This window comes from Odontesthes bonariensis, chromosome 5 (assembly GCF_027942865.1).
Source record: "Odontesthes bonariensis isolate fOdoBon6 chromosome 5, fOdoBon6.hap1, whole genome shotgun sequence".
In the NCBI taxonomy this organism is placed as follows: domain Eukaryota; kingdom Metazoa; phylum Chordata; class Actinopteri; order Atheriniformes; family Atherinopsidae; genus Odontesthes; species Odontesthes bonariensis.
This window is the reverse complement of record NC_134510.1, coordinates 37,143,344-37,160,106: the sequence shown is the minus strand read 5'-3', so window position 1 is coordinate 37,160,106 and position 16,763 is coordinate 37,143,344. Positions and strand designations below refer to the sequence as shown.

At 44.8% G+C, this 16,763-nt stretch overlaps 2 protein-coding genes across 2 annotated transcripts; both read right to left on the bottom strand.

Annotated features, from left to right (window-relative positions):
- Positions 1 to 1,256: 1,256 nt before the first annotated feature.
- rpz (rapunzel) lies at positions 1,257 to 8,429 on the bottom strand. The gene is made up of 5 exons (XM_075466291.1): positions 8,131 to 8,429; positions 7,970 to 8,023; positions 7,020 to 7,097; positions 4,444 to 4,491; positions 1,257 to 2,281 (listed from the first exon to the last, which is right to left on the bottom strand). The coding sequence occupies exons 1-5, from the start codon at positions 8,133 to 8,135 to the stop codon at positions 1,585 to 1,587; spliced, it is 882 nt and encodes a 293-aa protein (XP_075322406.1). The 5' UTR covers positions 8,136 to 8,429; the 3' UTR covers positions 1,257 to 1,584.
- A 4,879-nt stretch (positions 8,430 to 13,308) lies between these two features.
- Positions 13,309 to 16,395, bottom strand: LOC142380432 (uncharacterized). Its single transcript, XM_075466289.1, has 5 exons — positions 16,387 to 16,395; positions 16,142 to 16,220; positions 15,588 to 15,950; positions 14,698 to 15,225; positions 13,309 to 14,295 (listed from the first exon to the last, which is right to left on the bottom strand). The coding sequence occupies exons 3-5, from the start codon at positions 15,820 to 15,822 to the stop codon at positions 13,469 to 13,471; spliced, it is 1,590 nt and encodes a 529-aa protein (XP_075322404.1). The 5' UTR covers positions 15,823 to 15,950; positions 16,142 to 16,220; positions 16,387 to 16,395; the 3' UTR covers positions 13,309 to 13,468.
- Positions 16,396 to 16,763: the final 368 nt, after the last annotated feature.

Sequence of the window (16,763 nt, the reverse complement as noted above, 5' to 3'; positions counted from 1 at the left end):
ATTTACTTTCAGGTTTCCATCTGAGCTGTAGTGTACAGGCGAACGTAATAAGTCAGCCGGCATCGTAGTAGTGGAAGTGAATAATGTTAGAAAACTATTGGCACATTCAGGCACCGTTGGTCATACGAGGAGCGCCACAAACTTTTAAAGCCTCAGAGGAAATAAACCAACAGATCCAACAGATCATTTCAGGCATCCGACAGTAATAAAAAGCTGCCGTGCAAAATGTGACAGAATCAGAGAGAAAAACTGTCTTTATCACCACTATTTAACTCAAACACCACACTTCATGTGATGTTAAACTGACGAAAAATGAGATTTTAGTGTAGAAAATAAAGAAAATAAAGGATTCAGCTCAGCAGCATCTGAAATATTAGTGCAGAAACTGAATATACTGTATGCAGCGCGCATTGTCTAATATGCACACGTCAGTATGATTGCATGGAGTACATGTTTATATCATGGTTACATTCATAGTTCTGCATACTTTGGGATACTTTTTAACTGTTTTCATAGCTGTTTTATATATCTGTAGTTACCCAACCCAACATGCCTGTTCTTATGTAGTGTAATATTTAGAGAGAAAGGTGCAATAAATGGCAAATATTTTCAGAAAGTGCATAAAGATGGTAAAATATGGCAAAGTTCCACAGTAAAGCTGGACTAAACTCACTCAGAAATCATGTCAGAAACTTCCTCTGTTCACAAAACCGACATTAACTCCAGCTTTAAAGGGATAGTTCGCCTCTTTTGACATGAAGCTGTATGACATCCCATATCAGCAACATCATTTCTGAACATCTTCTTACCCCCTGCTGCGTCCTGTGAGCAGAGTTCCAGCCTCGTTTTGGTGTTGATGAAGGTAGTCCGGCTAGTTGGCTGGGGTTTAAAAAATAAAGCGTTTTGCTTCTCAAAACAATATGCGTTCAAAAGAGTAATACATTTGCATCACAAAATCGTTCTCCAGGAAAAAGTCAGACCTCACAATCGCTTGGCACTATTTTCTCTCCCTTTATATCACTGCCTGCTGCGCCTGCCGCGCCTGTTACGGTGTTTGCTGCTCGGTCTGCACAGCAGGCAGTGATACGAAGGGAGAGAAAATAGCACCAAGCGATTGTGAGGTCTGACTTTTTCCTGTTGAACCATTTTGTGATGCAAATGTATTACTCTGTTGAACGCATATTGTTCTGAGAAGCAAAACGCTTTATTTTTTAAACCCCAGCCAACTAGCCGGACTACCTTCGTCAACACCAAAACGAGGCTGGAACTCTGCTCACAGGACGCAGCAGGGGGTAAGAACATGTTCATAAATGATGCTGCTGATATGGGATGTCATACAGCTTCATGTCAAAAGAGGCGAACTGTCCCTTTAAGTGCTTTGAAAGGATTATGTAGAGTTTAAACATCCATCATAACCTGAATTTAGGAGCGAATCGTGACGTGAAACCGACAGAATAAGAGCGCCGCCGTCCGCAGAGAGCTGGGAAAAGAAAGCGGAGCGAGGAGTCGTCGTCACGGCGACTTTGAAGTGGTGAAAGGAGAGGCGGGCAGACAGAGAGCTGGAGTAAAGGTGAAGGAAAGTGTTCAGGTGCAGCGGCGCAGGGCTTCCTGCATCTTCTCCTGCACCTGCTCCATCTTCTCCGCCCACTCTTCGCTCAGGCCCTCCTCGTCGTCCCCGATGACGGCGGCGTAGCCCATGAGAGCGATGAGGCCGATGCAGAACAGGTAGGTGAGGCGCGTGCAGAGGCGCTCCATGGTGTGGCGGTCGCCCTGCGAGTGCTTCAGGTACACCTCCAGGATGGGGCGGCTGAACAGCTTCCGCTTGCCCACCACGCCGTCGTACAGCGTGTGCAGGTTCTGGTCGCCCAAGTCATTGCCGTAGCTCTCCTCGAAGTCGTCCTTCTTGCGCTGGCGGTGCTCCGGCCGCGCCTCCACCATCTCCATGAACTTCCTGAACTGGTTCTTCAGGTTCTCCTCCACGGAGCAGTACTGGCCATCCAGCGTCTCCTTCTTGATCTGCACCAGCATGTTGCGGTTCTGCTTGGAGAGCTCGTCCAGCGCCCGGTTCACCGAGCCAAACTCCCGCTTCAGGGTGCGGATGTCTTCGTCGTCCACGTGGTGCAGCACCACCCGGATCAGGGAGCCGGCCACGCCGAAGATGGGGTTGACCACGGCTGCTGCGGAGGAGATGGTGGCCACGCACTGCAGCACTTTGACCAGGCCCTGCTTCAGCTTGGTTCGGTCCTCGTTGATCTCCTCTTCCATCATGTTGTGAAGTGATCTGTAACAGAGAGGGGAAGAGAGAGGTCAAACAAACCAGTTTATGGGCTCAGTTAAAGGGATAGTCCGCCTCTTTTGACATGAAGCTGTATGACATCCCATACTATCGTTTATGTAAATGTAAATGTATTTTATTTCTGCAGCCATTTACAGACAATCCTTACGGTGTACCAAAGTGCTTTACAGCAGGTAATAAATAAAGAGAAGAAGAAGTAAATACAAATAAAAGCAATAAAATGTAACAAAATCAAATAAGATAAAATAAGATAAAAGTGTCATCATACTACTGAGTATTAAAAGCCATCCTAAATAAGTAAGTTTTTAGCCTAGATGTGAAGAGGCCCAGGTCAGAAATATTTATTTATGTTTATGAACATCTTCTTACCCCCTGCTGCGTCCTGTGAGCAGAGTTCCAGCCTCGTTTTGGTGTTGATGAAGGTAGTCCGGCTAGTTGGCTGGGGTTTAAAAAATAAAGCGTTTTGCTTCTCAGAACAATATGCGTTCAACAGAGTAATACATTTGCATCACAAAATCGTTCTCCAGGAAAAAGTCAGACCTCACAATCGCTTGGCGCTACTTTCTCTCCCTTCATATCACTGCCTGCTGAATTTACCTGGATTATTTTAATTTATTTTATCAATTGGATGAACTCTAATTTGCCTAAAGATGATTATTTAGTATTTTTGTCTGTCTGATTGAATGCTTGTGTTAACAAATAAATCAGACGTTACTCAACAGTTACTCAGTACTTGAGTAGTTTTTTCACCAAGCACTTTTTTACTCTTACACAAGTAATTATTTGGATGACTACTTTTTACCTGTTACGGTGTTTGCTGCTCGGTCTGCACAGCAGGCAGTGATACGAAGGGAGAGAAAATAGCGCCAAGCGATTGTGAGGTCTGACTTTTTCCTGGAGAACCATTTTGTGATGCAAATGTATTACTCTGTTGAACGCATATTGTTTTGAGAAGCAAAACGCTTTATTTTTTAAACCCCAGCCAACTAGCCGGACTACCTTCATCAACACCAAAACGAGGCTGGAACTCTGCTCACAGGACGCAGCAGGGGGAAGAAGATGTTCAGAAATGATGTTGCTGATATGGGATGTCATACAGCTTCATGTCAAAAGAGGCGAACTGTCCCTTTAAGATGAGAAGCCTCGCCTCGCTTTTTTCACAGATGGAACTAAAGAAAAGCCTCTATAATCTTCACCGCAGCATCCTCATTCAACTCTTTGAGGACATTTAAGTGATATTTGCTGGTTCATGTTTCAGTCATGCTGTGCTTATTCTGGCCACTAGAGGGAGCTGATTGTTCACTATAGCAGCTTCACGGCAACAAAGAAGGATCCAACTGTAATTTAGAGGAAAAAAAACAACAAATATTGACTCCATAACACTGTTAGTGGTGTAATGGGACACGGTCGGTTAAAAATCTGAGTACGACTGAATGAGATTAACAGGATTAGACCATCTAACTCACTTTCAAAAGGTGGACGGGTCAGACTGGCTGACATTTATATACATTTATGTATAACTGTAAAACAACAGTTTGTGCAACAATGACCAACCTTTACACCCCCCCACATTAATTTTTTGGTACCCATGATCCTTTGTATATTCCCTGCTTGTCCTTCTTTAGATCACGTTTGGGGGGAACCAGCTGGAAACATCTCGTACGGCCTGTTCTGGAGGCGCTCTGACGCAGTCACCATCATACGGGGGTCAAAGTTGACCGCGCACCTCATATCTAACCCCTGCTTTAACAGGTAAATGTAAGAGTTAAGGTAACTGATCGTATTCCCCTCACTTTTATTACACTTTAGCATCATTTCCACTATATAGTTTCTCATCTTTATTTGACTGATTACATGTTATTAACATTTTCTCATTAAATCTCTAAGATTAAGTAACCAGTTGTGCCCTAAAACGTTCCTTTTGACTTGGAAAAATAATCTATTTGGATGTGTTCAGAGACATAATAAGCAGAGGAAAGTAGCAGTAAATTATGCCTCATGATAGATAGCGAGCCCTAAATGTGACATAAATTAGTGACTGGAGAAAGTTCGGCTGACTCTGGTTTTTAGTTCAATGAATCAGCTGAAGGACGACAAGCAGGACGGATCCAACAGTAACATTCAGAGTCTGCTGACACATCACTTACATCAAATTTCCTCTGGAACTCTGGCTGAATGGAGACCGACTCTGATCCCTGAAAGAAAAGAAAGAGTTTTTTTACATTTCTATTCCTTTTTCTCTGAGAACCAGGAAGTAAACAGACTTTCTGTGGGTGCAGTTAGCAGCAGTGAAGGAGTTAACAGCTTTCTGCACTGAGCACTTCAGCCTTTCAGCACCAGGCTGCTCTCTGTGTGTTTCTATGGACCCAGCAGATAGCTCCTGAGCGGCGGCGGCGAGCTAAAGGACGAAGGCTTAAAGCCACGGGACAGTGGAGGAGCAAACATGCCACAGCTGAGCTGGCTGAGCTGAAAAACCTGTTTATAAGACAACAGGAGCTGCTCCTCAGAGTGCAGAGTAACTTCAGGCTAATTTAGAAGAGAACTGTGAATGTTTTAAGTTGAATAAAGGGAGCACTAAAGGCTCTGTTGACATCCAAAACTTGTTTTCATTAAAACAAGATTAAAAACGGGTGTTTTTCTAGCTTAAAACAGGACAGTGGCTTCAGCCAGGAGCTGCAGCTCCTCCACAGAAATGGAAAACAAAGTGTGTGTGTGTTTAAAATCTTATCTTCTTGCACTCCTGCAGCTGTCAGTTATGGGCTTGGCATGCGTGCACTGGAGCTCCAGACACAAACCACTCAGAGTACAGGCGCTCAGATGATCATGCCACCGGCGCTGTGACGGCGCTGGGAACCCACACAGCCGGTGGCCACACAGCTGAGGCCCCTGAGCCCCCTGAGCCCAACACGCACCCAAATAAACCTCACCATGTCCGCTTTTTGTTTTGCTTTCTTTGCTTTTTTAACTCCCTGTGACCACCAGAGGGGGCAGCAGTTTACCCACAATGACACAGACGCCGTAACATCCGCCATCAGATTTCAGCACCACATCTGTGGACTGACGCACTCCAGCACAAGTTAACCCTTTAGCTTCAGGCTAACTTTAAACGATGCATTTCCTTGAATTTAATCCACTAAAACACGAGGAAACACTTCACTTATTTCAACAAAATCTTACAGAATGAAACTAAATCTACATCTGATGTGTTTTCTAACGTCTCATTTGTGAAATGTAGACATTATTTGACTAAAATCTGTTCAGCTTTGGTGCTGAGAGCCATTAATTCTGATGTTTTGCTCTTTTTTTTTGCCTTTTTACAATTATTCAGATGATAAAAGGGCAAATTTGCTTGATAAATGTTGTTTGATAGCGAGTAAATCAACTAAAGATGCTATTTGTTGTCTTTTATTTCTTTATTGTGTGTCATTGTTTTCACAGAGGATCATCAGCAGGAGGAGAAACTTCATCCGTCAGCATAAAACAAACACATTTCAGGAGGCGATGCAGGTAATTAAAGGGTTAATCACAAATTTATGCCAAAAAATGTTCCACTGAAACATAACTTCTACAGATTTTTAGAATTCTTATGTAATACTAATAATATGAGGAGTATTTGTCACAAATTGGGTGATTTGGGCCCAATCTAACAGCCTGTGGCGGCTGAATTCACATCCGCGTTAGTGAATTAACCCTTTCTGCTAATTAAATCATCCTTAAATCAACTTGAGGCTTTAAAATATTCTTAAATGAGTGAACTTGACGATTGGTTGTACTTTTAAAAATGTAATAAATAAATGCTAATAGATTTAAAAGTGTACAGTAATTGGATTAGATGAAAATATAATGAAAAAAATAGAAAGGAGCAGGAAATAATGGGGTAAATTCCAGCTCAGGCGTGTTGTGGGTGAACCAATCAGCACTCTGTGACAGCATGGCCTTTTACAGACTGACAGCACAACACTCCCAGGCCTCAGAAAGTCTGAAGCTGCGTCTCAGTGACTCTGCATTACTGTGCATCTCACAGGAGAATGAAAATGTGTGTCAGAACTGTGCAGAAACCTTAAAACTCTGTATTAAAGCGGCCCTGTCTGTCTGATCAGGAAGTGCCAGGCTGCTCTCACCTGTTTCCAGGCAGGGGAGAAGCCATCTTGAATGTTTTCAGTGGTCATAGCAATGCTAAGCTAATCCAAATTAAATTGAATTAAATAAAAAGGTACACAGATGACACTTTTAAGCCTTATTTGAATCATTTCTCGGTGCTTCTTGATGTTTCCTGACTGTTTATGTTGCCTACACACAGATCAGCTGCTGTGTGTGTGTGTGTGTGTGTTGGGAGACTTTTCTCAGGAAGTACACCCCAGAGGCTAACACTGTTTAAACATAAACTCTGTTAATGAAAACTAAGACACAACAATGAAGTTGCATCCGGAGTTCTTCATTGTTTGTGGGTGCTATAACAAGCAGCACATCCCCCTCTTCTTCCAGCACAGGCCGGCAAAGCTGCCTTCCTGCCCAGCTATGGCTCCCCCTAGCCACCGCTCCATATTTCCTTGTTAGTGCACACCATAAGCTCTGACCCTCCCTAGAATTTAACAAAGTAAAGGCACTTAAAATACATCTGAAAACCTCAATTTTTCTATCTAAATGCTGAGGAAAGAGTCTCTATGTGCCTCCCAGCCAACATTGGGAACCATTGGCCTCAGCAGAAGAGAGGATTTCTTACCTTTTGAGAGTAGCTCTGCCTATAACTCCCTCTCCAAAGTCCCAACCTCGACAGCCTTCTTCTTCTTCCCAGCAATCCCTGCAAAAAGGACACTTCCATGTATGTTGAATATGTAGGGGTGACCAAATTGGACAAAACCATTTCTAAAGAGCCCAATTGGCCCCCCAAGTCCACAAAATGTCATTTGGGCCTTAAAAATACATAATACCCAATATGGCATTATAAAATGGCATTTAATTAAACTAAAATAGGAAAACCCCCTCCTCAGAAATACTCCATCTTACCCCCTACAATTTAAACTTATTCTGCTCCATCCAATAGTCATACAGTAGACACTGAAGGGCAATTGTCAGCGAGTGCGCAGCTGAACTTCCAGCCACTTTCAGCCGCCTTCTGTGCGTTTCCAAGCCCTGGAGCATCTCTGGGAGGCTGCAGACGCTTTGGTGTGGAGATTTAAGGGTAAAAAAGACCCTTTTCTTGAGGACTCGAACGATAAAACGGGAAGGGAAATATTTTATTGAAGGAAAATCCAACGACGCCAAAAAGAGAACCGCGAATGAAATAGAGCTCTCCAAAAGTGCGCAGGTGTATCCAAAGGCACAGGGAACTCTCCAACAGCTCCAGGATATATAAAAAGAAAGATTCCATCTTGCTTTATAAGGTAAAAATAGTAACTTTGTCTGAACTTTATCATTTATACAAAAAAAATTCAAGATGCACTCTAATAATGTCAAATTTGAAGTCCCAAACAAAGCTAAGTGGAACCAGAAAAATCTCCCAACAGACGCAGCGGCACTATTTACAATGTGGTTTATTAATTTAGCATTTAAGAATATTATTGTCTTAAATATTAATTTATTTATACAAGCAAAGATGTATGACTGATTACAGATTAAAACTGTGTCTACCTGACCAACAGGAGCGAACCAAACCCTGAGCTGTAGACTCACCAGTCAGTGCGCCAAAGTCCGGCAGAGAAACACAGGCTGGTCCTCTGGTTCAGGCTTGAAATAAATAAAATAAAATAAATTCAGTCCTTCAGCACACACTCAAATCCTGGGTTAGTAGAATACCAGCGCCGACGGTTGAACTTGTTTCCCCCAAAACAAACCTCATGCAAATGATGATGGCGGCTTCCAGCGAGGCGTTAAAGGACCAACCTGCTCAGCCTGGCTGCTGTTTGCGTAGTTATAACAGCGAATAGAGGCAATAATGATGGCGTCTGCGTCTCAGTGTGTAAGCCTACAGCAGGTTACAGACCCCCGCATCCCCGCTCTGAAACCCCCAGCCTCAGGCTGCAGCATCACAACAGCGCCGCTGTCCTCCCTGCGCTTTGCGCTGCATCCAAATATAAAATGGAGATTCTCTGTGTGAAATGACAAAGCCTTCCTTATCTGTCCAGAGAAGAAGGCGAGTAACGCAGCAACGCTCAGATCCAAATCTGTGGCGCACACGGCCCCACATAAAGCCTTTATTTAGCACCAAAGCACAGCCGGAGCTGCATCCGGGCGCACGCCTGTTCTCTTTGTGCATTTGTCGCAGCAGCTGTTCGAGCGGCTCAGATTTCACACTGGAGTCGTTGTGGGATGAATACTCAGTCATATATGATACAGTAGTAAAGACCACACTTGTGCAAGATCAGCTGTGAGTTGTCCCGCGGTCAGAGTGCGTAATGTGCAGGTTTCAGGGTGACAAACAACCTATGTGGCAAGGCGTGCTTGTTTTTCTCTTAAGCTGGTGCGGCGCGTTGTTGATGAGAGCCACAACCAAGGGTCAGGTGGGTCAGGTCCACAACCGGGTAGAAACCAATCCAGAAATGCTAATTTTCTACATATGTACATACAGTTCCTCGCTGTGTTGCATGTGACCCACAACCTCATGATGTACGACTGCCGACAATGTTTTATTATAAAATAAAAAGGAAAAATGGAAATAACCCATTTATTGTGTCGTCTTTTTATTGGGCTTAACATTTCTATTTTTTTTAAAGCATTTCCACATAACGGTTTTTGGACGGTTGTGGTTATATATCATATATATATGATTGTTTTATCACACCAGTTCTGAAATCTTTACTCTGGCTTCCAGTCAGTCACAGAATAGATTTTAAAAGCCTGCTGATGGTTTACATCTGTGATGTGTTCAGAGAATATAAAGCCAGCAGAGCTCTTAGATCCAAGGACTCAGGTCAGCTGGTCCAGTCCAGAGTCCAGACTAAACATGGAGAAGCAGCATTTAGCTGTTATGCTGCAAACAAGTGGAACAAACTGCCAGTGGAGATTAAACTTTCACCAAATGGAGACATTTTTAAATCAAGGTTAAAAACATTTCTGTTCTCATGTGTCTATGCATGAAATCTGCACGATATCTTTGAACTTATCTAGACTGTTGCTTGTTTTTAAATTCATTTAAATGATTTTATTTGTTTCTCTTTATATTCTTTTATGTATTTTTAATGCTTCTTACACTCCCTGCTGCAATGCTTTTATTTTATGTGAAGCACTTTGAACTGTTTTGTACATGAAATGTGCTATATAAATACATTTGATTTGATTTTGATTTGATATATAAACACCTTCTAATATAAAGAAAATAGCTCCAACCAAACAACACTGGATCTGAACAGAAACAGACAATACCACAGCTGCATTTAATATTTTTATTTCACACACTGGAAAAGAGCCAAATGCACAGATAAATGTATCCCAGAATAATATTTAATAAGCAGTTTATTATATACTCATCATCATCACAAAGATATTAAGCAAATAGTTTCACTGTTGCAGTTGCAGGTGTTGGACACCGGGGGCGCTGTAGTACTACTGTACAGCAGCTGCCAGGTAAACTGCACTTTTATTCACTTTTTTGGTTTATTCAAAGGGATCCGGGAGGCCGTTTGCATAAAAAAACTCTAAGGAAACACACATTATTGTTTTAGTTCGAGCAGTAGAGAAAGAAATATTAACATAATCAGTTCAAAGACACCCAAAATATAGAAAGTTGCAGTTATTCCATCAGCTGCACATGATTCCTCCGCCGTTAGTGTGGGGTCCTTCCCCGTTCGGCCCCCGCATGGCCCCAGATGAGTTTAAGTTCTCGAACAGGAATCCAAATTGCATGCTCTCGGTCTGGCGAGCAACTTTGCGAGCGTAGTACCTCCTGGACGCGGCTCTCCACGCCTCCCTCCGTAACGTCTGAGACTCCTCAGGTAACTCCGATATCAGAGTACTTCTTCTTCTTCTTTTGTCCGCAAAACAGTTGGGCTGAGACTCCTCCGTTAACAATGATTCCAGAGTTCTGCTTCTTCTTTTGTCCATAAGACAGCTGGGCTGAGACTCCTCAGGTAACACTGGAGTTCTTCTTCTTTTGTCCATAAGACAGCTGGGCTGAGACTCCTCAGGTAACACTGGAGTTCTTCTTCTTCTTTTGTCCATAAGACAGCTGGGCTGAGACTCCTCAGGTAACACTGGAGTTCTTCTTCTTCTTTTGTCCTTAAGACAGCTGGGCTGAGACTCCTCAGGTAACACTGGAGTTCTTCTTCTTCTTTTGTCTGTAAAACAGTTGGGCTGAGACTCCTCAGGTAACACTGGAGTTCTTCTTCTTCTTTTGTCCATAAGACAGCTGGGCTGAGACTCCTCAGGTAACACTGGAGTTCTTCTTCTTCTTTTGTCCATAAGACAGCTGGGCTGAGACTCCTCAGGTAACACTGGAGTTCTTCTTCTTCTTTTGTCCATAAGACAGCTGGGCTGAGACTCCTCAGGTAACACTGGAGTTCTTCTTCTTCTTTTGTCCATAAGACAGCTGGGCTGAGACTCCTCAGGTAACTCTGGAGTTCTTCTTCTTCTTTTGTCCGTAAAACAGTTGGGCTGAGACTCCTTAGGTAACACTGGAGTTGTTCTTCTTCTTTTGTCCATAAGACAGCTGGGCTGAGACTCCTCCGTTAACAATGACATCAGAGTTCTTCTTCTCTTGTCCGTAAAACAGTTGGGCTGAGACTTCCGGGAGTTTGTGATCAGGAAAAAGGGGCCGGAGCGCGAGGAGTGCGTCTGCTGGCGGGCTATTTTCCGGGCGTAATACCGCCGGGAGGCGGCTCTCCAGGCGGCCCTCTTCAGCGTCCGAGCCTCCTCCGGCAGCTGGGACATCGGCACATTCCTTCTCTTGTTTCTGCGGAGAACGACGGGTAAGAAAAGGTTAGAAGTGGATGTGAAACTAAACAATATCAGGAAAAATAAACGAGCTAAACACAAGCCAGTGTGTCTGAGCAGTTTCTTCTTTAATAAACATCTAATTCTCACTTAAGGCCCGGTCACACATGTCCTCCACGGGCATTTCGCGGCCGAATCACGGCCAAAACTGTCTGCCCGTGAAGCAGACGCTGTTGGACGTTTTGAGGTCGCGATTGAGACGCGATACAGCCGTACTTCACCCGTCGTTACACGCGGTAAGAAATTCACACGCGGTTGGCCGCGCGAAAAAGTTTTGGGCTGCCCAAAACTTTAGACCGCGGGTTATCGCGGGCGGTACACGTTGTACACACGCGGTAAAGACGCGGTACAGACGCGGAACGAACGTGCTGGGACGTGCTACGGCCGCGGTTAAGACGTGGTTACACGCGGTAGGATCAGTGGGTAATCGCGGGTGGAGCACGGTCATAACACGTTTGTTCCGCGTCTGTACCGCGTTGTTATCACGTGCATTAGCGTGTGTACCGCGTGTAAGCACGGACAAAATGCCTTTCTCCGCGATTTGCCGAGCATTCGTCAGTTGTGCTCCAGACGTCAAGGGGTGAACATGGATCCCCGTCACAGTAATGACCTCGTCTTGCTGCTCCAGCAGCATCAGAACCAAGTGTTACAGATCCATCAGCTCCTCATTGACCGAAGAAGACGAAGGAGGAGGAGGATGGTGGTCCGGAACATCTGGGTGCGCGACTGGATTGGCAGGAGACCTGAGCAGGGGCTGTATGATCGTCTCATGGTGGAGCTCCGTAATGAAGATCCAAGGGCCTTCCATAATTTCATGAGAATGCCACCTGCCATGTTCGATGAAATTGTGCAGAGACTGACACCAGCCCTTACCAAGAAGACCACAAAGTGGCGAGCACCCCTTGATCCAGGCCTGAAGGTTGCCCTCACCCTGAGGCACCTTGCTTCTGGCGCCAAGTACCGTGAGATGCAGTACGCCTGGAGGGTCCCTCACAACACCATCAGTCTGGTGTTGCGCGAAGTGTGTGCGGCCATCGTCGAGGAGTTCCGTGATGAGCTGCTCGCGCCACCACAGACTGCTGCAGAGTGGCGTCAGATTAGTGACAATTGGATGAACAGTTGGAACTTTCCGCATGTCATTGGTGCAATAGACGGCAAGCACATTGCCTGTAAATCTCCTGCCAACACTGGGTCCGACTACTTCAACTACAAGGGCTTCTTCAGTGTCATCCTCCTGGCAGTCGTCACATCTGACTACAAGTTCCTCTGGATAGACGTAAGCGGCAAGGGGTCTTCGTCTGATGCCGACATCTACAATGCAAGTGATTTCAGAGAGGGTCTCCAGAACAATGACATTATTGGGTTCCCACAGCCTGATCCTCTCCCAGGTGACACTGAGGATATACCTTACTTTCTGGTGGGAGATGATGCTTTCGCACTCCGGACCTACATGATGAAGCCGCATGGAAGCAAGGACATGACCAGGAAGCAGAGGATATTCAACTATAGACTGTCGCGAGCCAGAAGGGTAGTTGAGAATTCGTTTGGCATCCTTGCCAACCGATTTCAAATTCTCCTGACTAACATGATGCATGAAGCTGACACTGTGAGGCTCCTGGTCAAGGCGTGTGTACTCCTCCACAACCTGATGAGAACACGTTACCCGGTGATGCAGAACAGACTGGTGGATTTCGAGCGTCCAAATGGAGCCCTGGTGCCTGGTGCCTGGCGTGCAGGCAGGAACCTTGACGACACGAGACCTGACCGAGTACCAGGAAACAATAGAGATTTCAGGAGAGCCAAGGCTCAGAGGAACCTCATCATGGAGTGGTGCTGTCGAATTGCTGTATTTCTTTGATTGTTTGTGTTGGGGGTGGTGGAAATATAAGAAAACAATAAAAAAAAATTGGATTAAAATTATTATCGTCTGTACTTTGTAGAAGATAAATGTCTTAATCTAATTTTTATTTCTTGCCATTTGAAATTTACTAATATTTTATTATTGTAATAGTTTTTCATTTTTATTACACACAATTCACACACTTTATTTTATTTACCTAGGAAACACAAACAAATGCTAACAATTTAACAACAGTACAACTTTATTATTATATCAAAGTTATCAAAAACAGTGAAGTTAACAGTAAGGCATAAATATAGCCAATCAACCACAGCATAAAAACACAGTAATATAAAGATATCACAAATCAGTCACAAAATCACAAATCAGTCACAAAGCACACACTACTCCGTAGCATCCGAGGAGGTCTCATCAGCCTGACGGACCTGACTGGCTTGGTCCCATGAGGCAACGTAAGGTCTTGCTTGGCCAGGTGAAGTTGTGGAAAGGTTCGGGGTGTTGAGAGTCTGTAGTGGTTGCTGGGTAACCTGCTGGTGCTGCTGCTGGAGAACCTGCTGCTGACCACCACCATACTGCCAGTTGCTCCACTGGTCGTAGTTGGGCTGGGGCTGGTAGTACTGCTGCTGCTTGTAGTAGGTCTGACTGCAGTAGGGTTGTGAGGAGGCTGTGCATGCTGCTGGTGCAGACGCTGAGGGGCCCGGTCTGGCCCATGATGAAGAAGGCCCTTGAGTGTCACGGCTGCTGTCACGTTGACCCTGTCCTCCCTCACGCATAATATCCGTGATGAGCTCCTTCATGACAGAGTACTGCTCCTGGGGAGCAGTGCGGAGCGTATCAGACACATAGCGGGTGAAGGCCTCTCGGTCTGACTGAGCCTTAGACCTCTCCTCCAGCAGCTTCTCCAGCAGTGCCTGGTTGGCCTTCATGGTAGAACGCAGTTCCTGCATCCAGCTCTCCTCCTCTAGGCTCTCCTCATCCCTCCTCCTCCTCTTGCACCGGCGACTAGACGTGGTCGAGCCCTGCTCCGCTGCTGCCAATTCCATCTCTTCCAGGATGTTAAACTGGCTTTCCACAGAGTCATGAGTTTCCAGCGAGGGCAGTGCATGGAAGGTCGAGGCAGCAGCAGATGCAGCAGACGAGGCAGTAGCATTAGCAGAGAGGGCACGTGGCAGACTGACGAGGGTGTCTGGAGCCTCAGTGGGGATGGAACCTGAAACAAGTTAAACGTTTGTTTAATATGATGGCATTGACAGTTTGCATTAAAACATGTTAAAGCATTGTATACATTTAATCACTTCAACAATTTTTTGGAATATACTTTTGGAATATAGTTTTGAAATGTAGTTTTTGAATAAAGTTAAATGAAGTTTAATAAACTTTATGTTAAAATATATATGAGAAATATACTGTGTGTCCTCAGGATGAATGATATTGCAGTGTTTTTGTTGTAACACTAGAGGGCGCAAGAAGCGAAGAAATATATTAAATGTCTTTACAAAAATAAACAAATTAAGGCAAAATTTGTCAAAAATGTATACAATAAAATTACTATATTGAACTATTTTATTGAAATTTCAAAATTTTTCAAATAAATGTAATGACATGTACTTACTTTTGTAGAAGGCAATGTTCTTCAGCACCCACTTGTCCCTATCCGTCAACAGCTTTGTTGCCTGGCCACTCGTCTTCTTGGATAGCTTTACGTACCAATCTTTAACGTTCTTCCACCAGTTCTGCAGATGCTTGAACGTGACCCCGATCTCTTGTGCCTTCATCTCCCACGCTGACTTCTTCTTATGGTAATCCTTGCTGCTCCGGAGCCAAAGGTAAGAGTTGGCCTGAAGCCACTCAACCAGATCCTGCTGTACCTCGTCTGGGAGACTCCAAGCTTGCTTGGGAGCACCATCAGCCTTCCTCTTGCCCTTGCCCTTGCCCTTCTGCTTTTTGCGACCCGGCTCTTGCTCCTCCTCTTCCTCCTCCTCTTCTTGACGTGGGGTGGGTTCCGGGGATTTCGGAGAACCAGGCTCTTCCGACACAGGATCCTCCTCCTCCACTCGCATGGCGCCCTCCCCAGTGTTGGCAGCGGGTGTGGTCACAGGGGTGGTGGTGGCAGCAGTGGTGGTGGCAGCAGATGTAACACCTGAAAAGGCAGAATAATAAAAGTATTTTTTAATGAACAATATTCGTTTATAAAAAATATACATACAAATAATAATTTTTTTGGGGGGGATCATTTCTTCAGCGACATGCTTTTCATTCCAAATTTGGCACACGAGATAAAATATCCTCCCATTAAATTGTTTCTAATCGCAGTATGCATTGCACGTTACTCAAAATTAATAGTGTACGCAAAATAATTTTAAAAAAATATTTCCTACTGCTATCTTCTATAATGCATAACAACTTTTTTCTTTAAATGAATGAATTTTGAACGAACAGTGGTCCACCATTCATTGACGAAGATTTAAAAATGTAAAAAATTATAACATAAATTGTACTCACCATCAAGAGATTCTTCCTCCTCTTCTAGACTGGCAGCTGTTGGACTCACAGCAGGACTGGCCTCGACCTCGCCACGAACACTCGGAACTTCGGCAGCAGAGTGGACGACAGCTTGCACCTCCACTGTGACTCCTGCCTTGGGCTTCTTGGCGGCCTCCACTGGCACTGGGCTGCCTTCATTTGCTGCCTTCGCCAAAGGCTTCTTGCTCGCACGCTGCTTCTTCTTCGGTGCCATCTTCACGGGACTGTGTCTTGAGCGGTTATGATTTCTACAGCCCGGTTCGGCTGCTTTATTATACCCGTGGTAGGCCGCGGTACCGCCGCGCTTCACCCGCGATAAGGACGCGGAACAGTCGCCGGCGTCTGTTCCGCGGGCATACCACAGGTAAACCGCGGGTAAGCCAATTTTGCACATTTTCCACAGCGTCTGCTTCACGGGCAGAAATTTTTGGCCGTGATTCGGCCGCGATATGCCCGTGGAGGGATGTGTGACCGGGCCTTTAGTTTATTTACTTTTTTAATGATTTCTTTAGTTTTCTGTGTCCATAACTCACCTCTGGAGCTCCTCGGTGATCCGAGGTCCGTCTGGCTCTTCTTCAGGTTCCTCCCTGATTTCCGGGTTTTCCACAGAATCTGGAGAGAATGAACATTTTCTTCTGTATCACACACTACATTATTTCCACATAAAAACAACACTGCCTCAGCAGAACCAAGAAGGAATGCTTCTGATATTAAATAAAGAGTCCAAAGGAATGAAGCTTTGATACTTTAGGTATTTAGAAGCATGATTCCGGCTTACTTTCCGCACTCGGACTCTCTTCATCCCGACTCGGGTTGCCTTCCTTCTCCTCATGCTCTGTAAACCCTTCCTCACTCAACTCCAACTTTATTGAGAAAGTCTCGATGTCACAGGGCTCCTCTTTGACAACGAGGTTGCAGGGAGACGCCGGTAGATTTCCGGCCTCCTCCGAAGCCTCTGAGCCCCGTCCGCTGGGCGCAGATAGAAGAGCTGAAACGTGGCTTTCGGAGGAGAAATGAGACGAAGGTTGTACAAAAATACCCACTGTGGAGAAAAAAGGAAAGCCTTCGTTACTGTTTGGGTAACTACATTTTAATTACACTTAAATATACTGTTAAAACAGAGATACTCATTGCGCGGCTCCTCAAGCTTTAATT